At 42.8% G+C, this 16,642-nt stretch overlaps 1 protein-coding gene across 2 annotated transcripts; it reads left to right on the forward strand.

Moving 5' to 3' along the window:
* Positions 1–341: 341 nt before the first annotated feature.
* LOC133916415 (scarecrow-like protein 9) lies at positions 342–4,135 on the forward strand. 2 transcript variants are annotated; one of them, XM_062360073.1, is made up of 3 exons: positions 342–674; positions 1,254–3,602; positions 3,738–4,135. In XM_062360073.1, exon 2 carries the CDS (start codon positions 1,290–1,292, stop codon positions 3,489–3,491), a length of 2,202 nt encoding a protein of 733 aa, XP_062216057.1. In that variant the 5' UTR covers positions 342–674; positions 1,254–1,289; the 3' UTR covers positions 3,492–3,602; positions 3,738–4,135. The 2 variants fall into 2 exon arrangements, with proteins under 2 accessions (XP_062216057.1, XP_062216056.1); XM_062360072.1 differs by lacking the exon at positions 342–674 and adding an exon at positions 699–968.
* The last annotated feature ends 12,507 nt before the right edge of the window (positions 4,136–16,642 follow it).

Genomic DNA, 16,642 nt, shown 5'->3' on the forward strand with positions numbered 1-16,642 from the left:
GCTAAACCCACATGCCACCGTGTCGCTCATACTGAACCTGTCCTTTTCAGTAGGAGTAAGACGCTGATTTTCTAAAACAAAAAAGAGGAGTAAGACGCTAATTTTCTCAAAAAAAAAGTAGTAAGACGCTAACGTGCTAGCACCAGCGCTCGCTACGTGCCAGATGAGACCCGCCCGAGGCGATCAGATAACCAAATTTTCTACAGCCGCAAATCACCGTCGGAGCCGGCGGGGCCCACCGGTGGCGCGCCGAGGTGGCGCGCCGTCACTGGACCGCGGCGCCGCTCCGCTTTCGTTTTCTTTGCTCCCGACCCAATCCTTCCCGCACCCGCCGATGGACCGAGGGCTGTGATCGCGCCACGCCACCCCCGGCCGGGCCCCGAGAAGGCTCGGGTGTCCCCGCTTTTCTAATCCCAGCACACGGAGAGAGAGCGAGCTCGCGCCCATCTCCGCATTATTCTTTTTGGATTTGCTCCATCCTCCACGCCCGTGTCCATCGCGAGCTGCATCACATCATCGCCCACGCCCAGCCAGACCCATCAGTAGCGGCGCCGGCGCCGGCGCCATCACCAGCCGCAGCGCAGCCGGAGGCGCCCCCCCCCCCCCTCCCAGCGCGCGGATTACACGCGCTTCCGGGGCTGCTCGTCCTCGTCGGCGTCTCCTGTCAAGTTAAGGTCAGCTTCGTCTTGGTCTTGCTCGTGTTGTGTCGCTTCTTTACTTTGCCGGTCAAGCTAAGCAAAATAGAGAGCTGGGTCTTCGGGTGGATTCTGGTGCCCTGATCTCTATGATCCGAGGAGGAGAGGTGCTGTGATCGGTTCTTGGTAATAGTCCCACGCCGAATATGTGTTGGTTTTAGCCTTTTAGAAGGGGATGGGGACGAGTGAGGAGGATCTGCTTTTTTTCTTGATGTGGTAGTGTGGATCATGCAGCTCAAGGGTGCTTTTCATTATCTTCTTGTGATCAGAGAGGTATGAACATCACGAGAGTCCCTTCCGACTTTATCCGCCATGATTTAGCACCGATTGATCCGTATCTCTAATTGGTTGTTCATTCATTGAGGAATCAGTTAGTTCCTGATTTTATCGGTGAATTCAAATATCAAACATATGTGTGGTTATTAAGCAAGATCCATCACTGCACTTACAGATCGCTAGCATTTGTAGGATTTATAGTTGACGAGTATTTGTGTGGATTTATATTTGTTTGCCTTGCCAAAGGTGACAATTTGTGACTGACTGCAAAAGGTGAAACAGGTCTTCCGGCGAGGTTTCTTGAATCGAAGACCATCAATGGGTCTGGATAATACGTATGGCGAGCTATCTGGCATGTTCTGTGGAGGCCTGTCTTATGATGGTTGCACAGACCACAGCAGTCCGAGTGATTATTCCAGGTTCACTTATCCGCAGCCTGCGGTCGTGCCCCAGATGGCCGCAGAACCCAGTTCCAATCCTTCTTCCACTGTCTCGAGGGCCAACACAGAAACCGACAATCCGGAGGATTGGGAGTTCATCTCAGATGAGTCCCTCAACTATATTAGCCGGATGCTCATGGAGGAGGATATTGATGAGAAAGTTAGCATGTACCAGGAGGAGTCAGTGGCACTCCGTGCTGCTGCAAAGCCGTTCTATGACATTCTTGGGCACAAGTTTCCACCGTCTCCTGACCGGCAGCTGATCCAATGGTCCATAGACAGCCCCAGTGAGAGTGGCAATAGCAGCCATGCTCAGTCCCTGGCGAGTACTGTTACTAGCAGCAGTATTGGTGGTGCGGTGGATAGCAATCAGCGCCATGACATTGGAAGTGGTGGGCAGTTGGAAGCTTATCGAGGCTTATGTGGTCAGTCTTCTCAGCCGCTGGTTGGTCCATCAAGTGGTGCTTGCAGTGCAGCGGATGTGCTAGAAGAACCTTTGATAACGAATGGACGGATTCCTGAGTATTTGTTTGAGAGCCTTCCAACTTGGGATTTCAGGAGAGGTGTCGAGGAAGCACGGAAGTTTCTTCCTTGTAATAATAAGCTAGCCATTGATTTAGAAACTACTGGAGTTGCAAGACCCCAAGAAGCAAGGAAAGAAGTTTCTTTCAATGCCCGAAAGGCAGAGGTGTTGAATGCCAAGAAAAACAGACAGAGTGAAGACCTTGACCTGATAGAAGGACGGAGCATTAAACAGTCCGCATTTTGTTCTGATGAGCCTGATTGGATCGAGATGTTTGATGATTTGCTTCGACAAACAGAGAAGAAGGCCACTGATCTGCGAGAGATGATGCGTAATGAAGCCTCAAAAAATTCTCAGGTCACCCAGACGAAAGGCACAAGTGGGCCACGGCCACGGGGAAGGAAGCCAACAAAGAAGGACGTGGTGGACCTTAGGACCCTCCTCATCCACTGTGCACAGGCTGTGGCAGCAGATGACCGCCGAACGGCTAACGAGTTGTTAAAGCAAATAAGGCAGCATTCCAAGCCAGATGGTGATGGTGCCCAGAGGCTGGCACATTGTTTTGCAGATGGTCTCGAGGCTCGCTTGGCCGGCACAGGGAGTCAGCTTTACCATAAGCTTGTGGCGAAACGTACAACTGCTTCTGACATGCTCAAAGCCTACCATCTTTACCTTGCAGCATGCCCGTTCAAGAGGCTTTCACATTTCCTGTCCAATCAAACAATCTTGAGTATGATAAAAAATGCATCAAAGGTGCATATAATTGACTTTGGCATTTACTTTGGCCTCCAATGGCCATGCCTAATTAGGCGGCTCTCCAAGGAAGGCAGTCCACCAGTACTGCGCATCACTGGAATTGATGTGCCTCAGCCAGGCTTCCGTCCTACCGAGCGAATTGAAGAGACTGGGCAGCGGCTTGCAGAATATGCTAAGAAGCTTAATGTCCCTTTTGAGTACCGGGGAATAGCATCAAAGTGGGAAACCATCCGTGCTGAGGATCTCAAAGTTGGCAAGGACGAAGTGGTGATTGTTAATTGCCTGTACCGGTTCAGAAACCTTATTGACGAAACAGTTGCTGTAGACAGCCCTAGGAATAGGGTGCTCAACACCATAAGGCAAGTAAATCCAGCAATCTTCATCCATGGAATTGTGAATGGGTCATACAGTGTTCCCTTCTTCATCACACGTTTTCGTGAGGCATTGTTCCATTTCTCTGCATTGTTTGACATGCTAGAGACAACGGTCCCGCGGAACGATGCCCAGCGTGCACTTATCGAGAGGGACCTGTTCGGTCGAGAAGCACTCAATGTCATTGCATGTGAAGGCTCAGACAGAGTCGAGAGACCGGAGACATACAAACAGTGGCAGGTGAGGAACCTCAGGGCTGGTTTTGTTCAGTCTCCACTAAACCAAGAAATTGTGATGAAAGCCAAGGACAAAGTGAAAGACATTTATCACAAGGACTTCGTCATAGATGAAGACAGTGGATGGCTCCTGCAAGGCTGGAAAGGAAGGATAATCTATGCCATAACTACATGGAAACCTAACAATAGTTAGGTTCTTGATCTGCAGTCTGCACATCTCCTATTCTATTTTTGGAGGCAACTAACGCACAGTCATGCTGTATTCTAGTGTTTGGAGCTTGACCAGCAAACCTGTGTGCTCAAGGTAAGCAGTGAGCATAACTTCGAGGCAACATTATATAAATTGATGGTGCAAATACCATATATTTAGGTAACATGGGTCTAACAGACCTGTTTCGGAGCATAATCGCGACAATGACCTGAAATATTTTGTCTCCAGGAAATGGCTTGAAGAACGAACAAAGTGATTGTTGCATTGCACCAGATCGACATGGGAGCTTTGTATGAGTTCAGCGTCAATGACATCTTTCTAGCCAATACTGGGATAAACTGGAGGAAATGAGCAGTTGCTGACCTCTCCCTTGGCCGTGATAGCACCACTTTATTTAATTCGTAGTTTTCTTCTTTCCAGTTACTTCTATGACCATCCTATTAGCAATAACCAAATCGCAGCTCCTATATTAGTTAATGAGCTAGCCACCTACCTACTACTTTAAGTTTTGTATTTTTGACTTTCTTGTATCCATCCATGTTAGTAAACATGAGTTGGGTTCAGCACCAATAAATCAAATATTCCCCATGAGTGAGCATGAAGCATCTACATTTGTTCTGTGAAAATGGCAGGTGCCGTTTGTGTGCACTTCAGTTAGTATCTAAGGAAATGCTTTGCCTGTGATCAGTCCATTCTTTATTTCTTTTATTCTATCTTTTTTTTGTCAGTGAGTATAGAAAAGAGTCCTTAAACTTCAGTGGAGCACTAGTTTTGAGAATATTAATAAAAAGCAGTGCTACACATCTACATGGTACTTACTTTTCTTTCTAGGCAACTAGTGAATGGTGACACCACAAGGACATGATATCACTGGATTTGCAACCACTATCGCTGTATCGCATATATTCATTCAATAATGCTTTCTTTTGGCTGATCTTTTCTTGGTTGCAACCTGATCTCTTGTTGGCCAGCTTGTTCTTGGGTTGACTTTTAAGAACTGCATGATAGTTGTTTTACAGTTCTATATTTTCTGTTTAACTGAAATATTTGTGTTGGCTATATTGCTGTCAACAGTATTCTAACCCTTTTTCCAAATAAATAGAGTTGGAGTAAAATGTAGTGGAAACAAGGCCAATCTGGTTGCAATGCTTAGAAAAAAAAAATGCTAGATTTGCATTACTTTGAAGGCCTTTCCTGAACTCACATTGTCCTCATCATTGACCAAAATTGATTGCCATGTTGAAGATGACAACTTCATGTCTCAGGAGAAACTCGAGGCAAACCTAGCAGACCCTGTTTGCATCTTGTTAGGAGGTCCAGGGTTCTATGAAAGCTTCTTCCAAGTTGACTGTCTTCTAGGTTCAAGTGGCACAAAGCTGTCTAGAGCCTGTTGTCTGAATCGTCACGGTGCCCACGCTTTTCCTTGTATGCTTTTTTTTTCCTCGCCTCATTCTTGAAATGGAGATGAGAGCTGGGGGACCGTGATCGCAGCCGCGAGGTCAATTCGAGGCGACACAGGACGGGCCGTGCATGCGAGCCGGGGAAAGGAAGGTAAAGGCGATGGGGACATGGAACCAACGGAGAGAGGCTTGTGAGCTGAAAGAAGCTCGCCGTGATGATGGTTCTCCCGTGTGTAAGATCTGAGGTGTTGTTTTCCCCATCTGTGATTCCTTGGTGTAAAGGGAAAGCAGCAGACATGAGAGGCCCATGTTCTTCCCCCATCATCGCACATATGTGTCAGTTAATTACTTGGTTGATTTATTTGCATTTGACGTGAACCAGGAAGTCTAGCTGCCATGTCACCTAATATCGATCGATCGATAGTAAAAAGAACGAAATCTACATATTTTCGAGGGTTTGCAAACAAGAAAATAAGATGGTCCGACTGATTATAGATAATATTAGACTGATTATAGATGATATTAATATAAGGTCGTATGAACTGTTTTTAGGGTGAGACGTAAAATCTATGTTTATATCTTTTGTATTGTAGGTCTCAAAGTTATTGAAGTTGTTCGTTAACTGTAATTAGACATTGTTATTCTTATTCTCTTAATTAATTAATTTACGCATAACTTCTACCCTTGCCCAAAAAAAATCTAGAGGGAGTCGTTTCGTCCTCTTTTCAGTTTCTAAGGGCACGATCGATCAGGATGAGGACTGACGAGTTAGCGAGCCGATTTATTACAAGCACGGGAAGGGTGAACGCTACAGAAGCCCCGCGTTAACAGCGGGCTTGGGCTGCGAAGACTCTGGAAGTCTGGATGTCACGCCGCTGGACGGGGGTTTTTTTTTTCTCCTATTTTTTGTCATATTTTTCTCCTATTTTTACATTTTAATTTCTGAAATAGGAGGTTCGAGATAGATTTCATGTACTATAGGCGAGGTCATTACTATATATAATATAAGATTTCTCCCTCAATTATATTTACTCGAGCTTCTCCATCTGTTATTATACCTTAGGAAGTAGAAAGTGTAGTAATTCCCATTGCACTCAAAACCTTAGAAATTTTTTGATAGTTAGCATAAATTCGTAAGCTAGGTTAGCTGATACGTATTAAAAAGGTTCTAGTTCTATATATATTTTTTTTCTAGTCTTTCTCTTTCTATGTCACAAACTTAAAACTAAGTAAGTATATGTTACTTTCTTGTCCGAACACTTACAATAAAATCGCCGTATAAGTATTTTAATAATATTTTTGGTAATATTTGTAGATACTACTCGAGCAGTTCTTTTTTTATTTATATATGTATTTCTGAGAAACTAAGTTGAAATATGTCTTGATTTGCATGTGATGAATCATTGATAACATTGGATTTGAAATAATTTTAATTGGTATGAGCTCGTTTGTGTGTGATCTTATTTATGGAAAACTAAAAATTGAATTGGAGCAGACTGTTTCAGAGTTCAGGAAATTATACCTCACTAAAACATCCGATATGTGAGTTTTTACTATACCAGATAGTCCGATATTATGGTTAAGTGAGCACTGGAATATTTTCAGTATCGAAGCAGAAATAGAAGCAAATATAGGATGGTCCGATGATGAACTTAGAGAGCGTCAGAGTATTTTCTTCAAAGAGGAGATTTTGGTACTAAGTTTGAATATGTATACCGGATGGTCCGATGCTGAATTTGTGAATATCGGAGAATGCGCCGGATCTTTTGTTGCAGAGAGGTTGCAGGAGGGTAGTTCAGTGGATTGATACACGTCGGATTATTCGGTGATGGACATGAGATCACAGGAAGCTTCTATAGGACTTTTTCTTGCATAGAGCAAAATTTTCCTAAAACAGATAGTGCTACAACTCACTGAATGGTCCGGTGTTCGGGAGCAGAACACACTGGAACATCCGATGTTCACGTTTTCTACAGGATGTGCTCTGAATTGAAGTTTTTAATTTTGTAATAACCTGGAGATGTTTTGGAGTGTAGAGAAATGTATTTGCTTGTTTCATGGTGTGCAGGTGATGGATGCAACTTAGCGGTCGACGGCGGATGATCGAGGCTAAGCAGGTGCTTAGTGTCGGACGATCAAGGAGGGTATGGCGGAGTCAAGAGTGATCCTAGCTGTACACATGGAGGTTAAGTAAAGCATCGTAGGATGAAGATGGCATGTTGACAAAGTTAAGCGAAGGGAATGCTAATGCAAGTAACAAGGCGGCCCGAGGGATCGAAAGTGGGAGAGACTTGTCGGCGGTCAAGATCGCAAGATAGAGGACACACGTCATCATCGAAGCTCCTGCTTCAGGTGGAAGCAACTGTCGGCTAGTCACGCTTTGAGAAGCATGCTAGGATTTCACGGTTTGGCCTCAAAACCGTGGAATGACTGAAGGAGTACATGGCACCATCGCGAAGCTTGCGTCAAGATGAAGCTAAGTCGTAAAGGCATTGTGGCCGTCCGATGAATGGAGAAGAAAATAGACTAAAATACCCAAGGTGGTAGGTAAGAGTATATTGCAAGATATTGGTATTTTGGGAAAAGTTAGGAAACTTAAGGGTCAAGTTTTCTAAGCCTATAAATAAAGGAGTAGGACTATATGAGAGGATGAACTAGCCATTTGAGCCTCTTGTGCTACTCATATGAGAGCATTGTGTTAGGGTTTTAGAGGAGAGAATGATGAGTTTTAGCTATAATATGTGAGATTTTTGAGAGAAAAATCTTTATAATCCACCTAAAATAGGTTTGATATCTTTGAGTAATAAAGTTCATTTTTGTTACATATGCTTGAATTCCTCTCCTTCTAGTTTTCCTCTCTTGATTCACTTGCCTTGTGTGCAAGTTTTTTTCTTTTTGGTGTTGATTTTTGTTTTACTTTTTGAGCTAAAATTTTAACACCTTGGAAGGTTGTTCTTCTTGATGCTAAAGGCATAAAATTCATCCAGTGTTCATCTTTTGTTCCTTGAGTGATCTTTTCTCAAGATTCAACCTTTATATGGGGATGATTCATAGATTGGTTTGCTATGGAACCTAGTGTTCGATTCCAATCATGAGACCCACCTTTTTGTTGAATCTTCAAGTTTGGTTTTTGATTTTTCTCAAAAACTCCAGACTCTCTGGTCCCATCTTTGGACTCTCTGGTCGCTTCTCCACGGTCTCCGGACTTTCTGGGTAGGTACAGTTTTTCCACTGTGTGTTTGTATTGCGTTATGTTATGATTCTCTTTTAGAGGTGCGTTGGGTGATCAAATAGGAGAAGACCATCAATTTCGTAAGAAATCTATTGAGGCACCTATTCACCCCCCTCTAGTCGTCACTCTCGTTCCTACAATTGGTATCAGAGCCGGTTTGATCACTTATTGATCTTAACCAGCTTTGTGATCCATAGGCGACATGAAGAGAAGTGGAAATATTTTGCTATTTGATGGCCGTAATTTTTCGTACTGGAATGTGCGCATTGAGGCTTATCTTTTAAGCCAAAGAAGTGTAATATGGGAAGTAGTTGATTTCAACTACGAGATCCCTATTGCTCACACGAGTTAGGTTCAAATCAAACTGTATGAGGTCAACAAAAAGGCTAGAAATATTTTGTTCACTAACCTGAGTCAGAATGAGTTTGATAATGTTCAACACCTTTGTACTGTCCGAGAGATCTGGAATACTCTAAGTGTCTTTTATGAAGGCACTAATCAGATTAAGGCTAGACGCCAAAGCACATACAATCAAAAATACTAAATATTTGTGCAAGGCCCTGGAGAGTCTTTAGATACGATGTTTGCTCGCTTTGATGAGATTGTTAGCAATCTTTGATCAACTTGTATTTTACCCTATTCTGACCACGAGAGAGCGATCAAGCTTCTATATGCTCTTGATCGTAACATATGGGAAGTGAAGATCTCAAACATTGAAGAGTCTCCAAGTTACGACACATTGACTTGTGATGAGCTCTTCAACAAGCTCAGGTCCACCGAGATAGCTAAGGTAGCTTGGATCGGTCTCGGAAATCCCCTGTCTCAGAACATGGTGTTGGTTTCTGATCTGATGGTGGCAAACAGTCTATAGCTAGCTTTTCTTGTGCTAACATTTCATCGAGTGGGTTTGCTTTATCTTCCTTGGTTTCGGTCACAGAGGAGCAGGTGGATACGCTGGATGATGAGAACCTTGCGCTAATTTGAAGAAGTTCATCCACTTCTACAACAATCACCGAGACCGGAGGAGGGGTGGTTCTCGTGCCTGCTTTGAGTGTGGTGATACTACCCACATTAAGGCAGACTGCCCCAAGCTCAATAAGAGGGAGGATGACGACCATGACTACAACAAGCACAAAAAGAAGAACAAGAAACCCTTCTTCAAGAAGAACTACGACAAAATGGCCAAGAAGGCGACCAAGGCGGCTTCTAGGGCATTCATGGTGGCTCCCAGAGAGATCAACACCTCTTCCAGCGAGGAGGAAAGTTCGGAGGAGGATGAACCGCAAGTAAAGAACAAGAAGAAGGCTAAGGACTTCACCGACCTCTGCTTCATGGCGGACGACAACAACGACGACAGCGACCCTGAGCTGGATCCTTCCAAGGTATTTCCTTCCTATGACCAACTTTCCATCCAAGTCGATACCTTGAATGATGCTCTCGTTAGCCAGGATAGGTTACTTAAGAAAGCTATGGTGAGTTGAAGGATCTTAGCCTAAGTATGAGTTTGTCTCTACTGAACTTGTATTGCTTAAGTCTAGACCCGACGTTGAGGAGTGTGAGAGTTGCCTAATTGTCATGGCTGAACTTGCTGAGCTTTGTAATGTGCATGCTCAAGTCACTAGTCGACTTGAGAGTGCCGAGAAGAAGCTCTTTAAGGAGCAGTGTAGGTCTACTCTCTTAGGTGCTTGAAAGAATTGCCCTTTTTGCAAAGGATGTTGAATTGAAAGACAAGTGCCTGAAGTAGCTAGAGTCTAGATTGGAGAGTGCTAGGAGTTCTAATGATGTGCCGTTAAATTGTTCCACCTGCACCATCTTTTAGGACAAACTCAGTTGGGTTAGAGAGCACGTTCAAAAGCTTTTGACTGAGAATGAGTACCTCATTTCTCTGGTGGGGAAGTTCTCATAGGGCAAAGGAAAAATAAATTTGATCTTGGCCAAGACCAAGATATGTGCTGACAAGGTGGGTTTGGCTCTTGGGTTGGGTTTTAAGAGGATGGCTTACAGTGGGGAGAGTAAAACTATGTTCACCACACCTACTACCCTAGAAGCTGAGAAGTGCAAAATCAATGTCACACCATAACTCATCAAGTAACTCATTCCTCAACCCACAAAGAAGAAACCTGCACCACAACTCAAGAGAGCCCTACAACCTAAGATGAGAGAGCCTGTGAGAGAGCCCTGAGTGATCGGCAGATGAGTTCCTGATAGACGCTACCACTACACCTACAGCCAGAGAGAGTGTCATTTGGTTGGATTTTGCTTTCACTATAGGAGAGATGAGCGGTGTGAGTGGGAGTAGAGTACTCGAGACATGTACCGCCCCTCTGTTAGTGTACATGAGCCTTTTTCTCGATTCCACTCACGAGTCCCTAGTGCTTTCAGTCTCTTCCTAGAGGTGTTACGCAGCGTGGATTTTGCCATAACTCATATGGTTTTGGTCCACGTGTAAGAGGCTTTGAGTCCCAGCACTTTGGTGAACCTCATTTTCCTCATCGTGGTACTCACTCTCAGCGTACTAGACCTATTTTACCTGCACCTACTTTTACCACTTCAGGGCGGATGACCCAGTACTAGATTCTCAAGAGGTTTTTGCCTAACTCCAGTACTAAGCCATCCACCTATTATTCTTCTCATATGTAGGTGGTAGGCGGAGGCCTAGAGAACAAGTGGCTCATTGACTCTGGTTGTTCGCGCCACATGGTTGAAGATTCATCATGGTTCTCCAGCCTCACCCCCATGAAGCGACACGAGTACATCACATTCGGGGATGATCGAAAAGGAAGGGTGAAAGTCAAAAGTATGGTAAGGGTGAATGATAGTTCCACTCTCAAGAATGTAGCTTTGGTGGAGCATCTGGAATACAACCTTCTCTCTGTATCTCAGTTGTTGGATGAGGACTTGGAAGTGCATTTCAAACGTGATACTTCTCGAGTTCTCGATTCTTTTGGTACTTTGATTTGCAAGATTTCTCGAGTTGTAAGAGTTTTTGGAGTTGATTTTTCTGAGTCTCTTGGTTCTTCTCGTTATTTGATTGCTCAACCTTCTTCAGAGCTTTGGATGTAGTATAGGAGACTAGGACACATGAGCTTTTATTTGTTTACTCTTTTGAGTGCACTAGGCTTGATAAGAGGATTGTCCAAGCTCAAATTTGAGAAGAATCTTGTTTGTGCTCCTTGTTGGTATAAGAAGATAGTTGCTGCTTCCCACCCATCAGTCAATCTATTGATGATTGGATGACCAGGAGAACTTCTCCATATGGACATTATTGGTCCTTCTCGGGTTCGTTCGGCGGGTGAAAAGTGGTATGTTCTTGTCATTATTGATGATTTCTCTCGCTACTTTTGGGTCTTCTTTCTTATGAGTAAGGATGAAGTATTCTCATACTTTCGAAGCTTAATTTTGTGATTGTTCAAGGAACTCAATGGTGCATTGAAAGCAATTCGTAGTGATAATGCCACCGAGTTTAAAAATTATCTCTTTGATGCTTTCTGTCTTGAGTATGCCATTGAGCATCAGCTTTCTGCCCCACGCGTTCCTCACAAAATGGCGTGGTTGAGAGAAAGAACAGGACTTTGGTTGAGATGGCTATGATGATACTCAATGAGAATATGGCTCCTAGAAAGTTTTGAGCTGAGACCATTAGCATAGCGTGTTACATCTCAAATCGGATTTTCTTGCGTTCGATCTTGAATTTGACTTCTTATGAGTTGCGCTTCGGAAGGAAGCCAAAGATTTAGCGTTTGAGAGTTTTTGGGTATCGGTGCTTCATCCTAAAACGTGACAATCTTGACAAGTTCGAGTCGCGTTCTTCCGATGACATTTCTTAGAGTATTCGCTTTATAGTCATGCTTACAAGGTTTACAATCTTGACACTAACACCATCATAGAATCCTGTGATGTGACTTTTGATGAGTCAACCCCCTGTGCTAGTTCTGTCCCTGAGTGTGCAGGTGATCAGGAGATAAGCGAGAGCATCTTTGTAGATGGAGACCTTCCAGCTCTTGGTGATGACGAGGATGACCAACTACTTCCCTCGACCACACATGCTCCAAAACTGGCTCCTGCTTCTTCTACTCCAGCAGAGAATCCTGCAGTCTCTACTTCCACTTCAACTTTCGAGTCTTCACCAGCAGTGTTTGAGGGGAGGTACACTCACAACGTGATGCCCCTTAACACATTTAGCAGCAATACCCTCCATAGACGATGATCGGTGGCATCAATGAGAGGGTAACGAGTTCTAAATCTTCTTCTCATGCTTATTTTACTGATTCTGTATTTGTTGCTTCTTTTGAGCCCCATGATGTTGAACATGGTTTATTTGATTCAAGTTGGGTCAATGTCATGCATGAAGAGCTTGAAAATTTTGAGAGAAACCAAGTTTGGGTCCTTATAGAGCCACCCCCTAATGTTCACACCATAGGAACCAAATGGGTTTTCAAAAACAAACAGGGGGAGGATGGATCTGTAATGAGATACAAGGCTAAACTAGTAGCTTAGAGTTTTACTTAGGTAGAGGGGATAGACTTTAGAGATACCTTTGTACCCGTAGCTAGGCTACAAGCCATTAGGATCATTCTTGCATTTGCGGCATCCAAGAGTTTCAAGTTGTATCAAATAGATATCAAGAGTGCTTTCCTAAATGGTTTCAAAATAGGTCAATGTTAGGTAACCCCTAGGCTTTGGGTACCCTAAATACCCACATGGAGTTTACAAACTTAGAAAAGCTTTGTGTGGGTTTAAGCAGGCACCAAGAGCTTGGTATGATAGGCTTAGATCTTTCTTTCTAGAGTATGGGTATGTGATGGGGTCAGCTGATAAAGCTTTGTTCACTCTCAGGCATGATAATGATTTCTTAGTTGTTTAGATATATATGGATAATATTATTTTTTGTGGCTCTTCTCATGTACTTTTGGCCAAGTTTGCAGAAACTATGGGTAGGGAGTTCGAGATGTTGATGATGGGCGAGCTCAACTTCTTCCTTTGACTTCAAATCAAGCAATTCAAGCAATTCAAGTAAGGTACATTTGTCCATTAGACGAAATACACCAAGGATTTGCTGAAAAGGTTCGACATGAGTAATGTGCACAGCCCTTGGCAACACCGATGGCTACCTCAACCGTGCTTGATCTAGATGAAGATGGCTAGAGGTGGATCAGCAGGAGTGCAGGAGTATGATTGGCTCTCTCCTGTACTTGATGATGACAATACCCGACATCCACTTCGTCGTTTGCTTCTGTGCTTGCTTCCAGCCCTCACCGAGGATGTCTCACCGCCAAGCAGTGAAACGCATTTTGAGGTACCTCAAGCACACTGTTGAGTATGGGTTTTGGTTTTCAGCTTCCTCTTCGCTTTCTATTTGAGATTTTTTGGATACGGATTTTGCTGGTTTGATAGAAAAAGTACCTCTGGTACTTGTCACTTATTCGGTACTTCTCTTGTGTGTTGGTCTTCTCGTAAATAGTCTAGTATTATGCAGTCTACTACTAAAGCTAAATATGTAGCTATTGCTCACAGATTTTGTGGATGATTGCTACTTTGAGAGATTTTGTGTTGAATTTTAGGATTGTGCCTCTTCTATGTGACAACATTAGTGCCATAAGCTTAGCCAATAACCCAGTTCAACACTCTAGAACCAAACACATAGATGTGACATTTCACTTTCTAAGAGACCACAATGAGAAGGAAGATATTAAGTTGAGGTACATAGATACCTAACAACAGCTAGCTGATATATTCACCAAGCCTCTAGATATTACAAGATTTGCCTATTTGAGAGGTGAGCTTGGTGTGTGCCATCCCTATAGCATTGTGTGAGGGGGTTGTCTTTTGTACATATTCCATCTTACTTTTGTTGCATTTGCATTACATTTTATTATGTAAAATAATCATAATAGTTGAACTTTGACTTATATATTTTTAGTATTTTCGATTGCTAGACTTGAATTTAGACTAAGTTAAGTAGTTGTGTGGAACAATCTTTTAATCTTAGGCTCTTTTGATGCTTTGACATGATACATTTCATGTAAGCTTGCTTTCCTTAAGATGAAACTTGATAATTTTATGAATCATATAGGCTATAAAATGCTACATTCTTGATCACCATGTTCATAATTACTTAGACTTAGTCAATGCTTGTGTTAAGGCTAGTTTGATGAATATCTTGCTCCAGGTCTTCTTGATTCAAGATAGTGGATTGAGCAATATTGCACTATATTTTCTGTCTTTATTAAATATTTAGCTCATGATAGAAACTTAGGGGAACATGTGTTCCTTGTGTCGCAAAGGCACTACTTAACTTGATCATGTGACCATCTTGATAACTTATGCAAATTGAATAATCATGAAAAATCAAGTCTCTTGTGCTAAAATGTGATCAAATACGGTTGTCTTGAAGTCTCAAGGTGTTTGTCGTACCCAGTCGCACGACACTTTGTTTGAATAAGAGGCAACTTGAGTATAAAATAAAATTCAAAAAAAATGTGTTTAACTGTTTAAATCTTTTTAACCATTGGATCAATCTAAGTTTTAGTTTTATATGTGAGCGTTTGCAAAGCTTACTATCATGAACACTTGTTTTGCTTAGTTTGAGGTTAAAATTGGCTAGTTCTTATTACTTGTATTGCCTCAACACAATGGATGCTTATGTGGTGGTCACTTTGAAAATGATCCAGCTATGTGAAATTAAATGCGCCAACCAATTCTTCGAGTTTAACATGTCAAGCATCATGATCTTATGTCACTATCTCTTTTTGAGCCTCTATGCAACTGTGTGCTCTATGTTCTACCTCCCAGAACCCTTTGACATTTCTAGCACTCATAAATGCTTTGTGGTATACTTGTAAAAGCTCATTTAGGATTGCATGTTCATAATGTTTTATCCTTGATGTTTATATTGCCAAAGGGGGAGAGCATATGCACAAAGATGAGAATATGCATAAATATATTTCAAAGGAAGAGAAATGCGAAAATTTGCAACAAACCTCAAAGAAAAATAAAAAAAATGTGCATTCATCAAGGGAAAGTATTTGTTTTTGAGTTCTTGAGTTTTTCTTACTCTTTTGCGGTTTGTCTTTGACTCTCTTCGGCCTTTTGCAATATTTCTTATACCAAGTGACATGGTTTTTTCTCTTTTTTGAGTTTTGGTCACTTGGACGTTTTTCAATTCTTCAAACCCAAATATTTGTGTTTTGAGGGTTGTCAACGCACTCATCAGGGGGGGATTAAGAAACCAAGTTGAAATGTGCCTTGGTTTGCATGTGATGAGTCATTGACAATGTTAGATTTGAAATAATTTTTGTTGGCGTGAGCTTGTTTGTGTCTGATCTTGTTCATAGCTAACCAAAGTTTGAATTGGAGCAGACGTTTCAGAGTCTAGGAAATTATGCCACACCGGAACTTTCGGTGTGTGGGTTTTTTACCACACTGGATAGTCTGGTGTTACGGTGAAGTGAACACCGAAGCATTTTCAGTGCTGAAGCATAAATGGAAGCAAACATCAGATGGTCCAGTGATAGACTTAGAGACTGCCAGAGTATTTCATGTGGAGAGGAGATTTTTGGTGCCAAGTTTGAATATGTACGCCGAATGGTTCGGTGCTGAGTTTGTGAACACCGGAGAATGCGTCAAACCTTTTGTTGCAGAGAGGTTACGGAAGGGTGTTTCGGTGGATTGGCACATGCCGGATTATCCAATGATGGACATGAGATCATCGGAAGCTTCCACCGGACCTTTTCTTGTAGAGAGGAAAAATTTTCTGGAACAGATAGTGTTACACTCACCGCATGGTCTAGTGTACAGGAGCAGAACACACTGGAACATCCGGTGTTCATGTTTTCTTCATGATGTACTCTGAGTTGAAGTTTTTGATTTTGTGCTAACCTGGAGATGTTTTGGAGTGTGGATAAATGTGTTTGCTTGTTTCATAGTGTGTAAGTGATGGATGCAACTTGGCGGTCGATGACGGGTGATCAGGGCTAAGCGGGTGCTTAGTGTTGAACAATCAAGGAGGGCCGAGTGGAGTTAAGGGTGATCCTAGTTGTACACATGGAGGTCAAGCAAAACATGAAACAGAGGATGAAGATGGCTTGTTGATAAAGTCAAGAGAAGGAGACGCCGATGCAAGTGATAAGGCGGCCCGATGGATCGGAAATGGGAGAGACTTGCCAAACTTTAAGATCGTAAGATGGAGGACACGTGTCATCATCGGAGCGCTTGCTTCAAGTGGAAGCAAGTGACAGCTAGTCACGCTTTGAGAAGCGTACTTGGGTTTCACGGTTTGGCCTCAAAACCGTAGGAGGACTGGAGAAGTATGTAGTACCATGGCGAAACTTGCGTCGAGGCGAAGCTAAGTCATAAAGACGTCGTAGCCGTCCTATGAATTAAGAAGGAAATAGACTAAAATACCCTCGGTGGTAGATAGAATCGTACTACACAAGAGAGGTATTTTGGGAAAAAGTTAGAAAACTTTGGGGTCAAGTTTTATAGACCTATAAATAGAAGAG

Source organism: Phragmites australis, chromosome 4 (genome assembly GCF_958298935.1).
Source record: "Phragmites australis chromosome 4, lpPhrAust1.1, whole genome shotgun sequence".
In the NCBI taxonomy this organism is placed as follows: Eukaryota; Viridiplantae; Streptophyta; class Magnoliopsida; order Poales; family Poaceae; genus Phragmites; species Phragmites australis.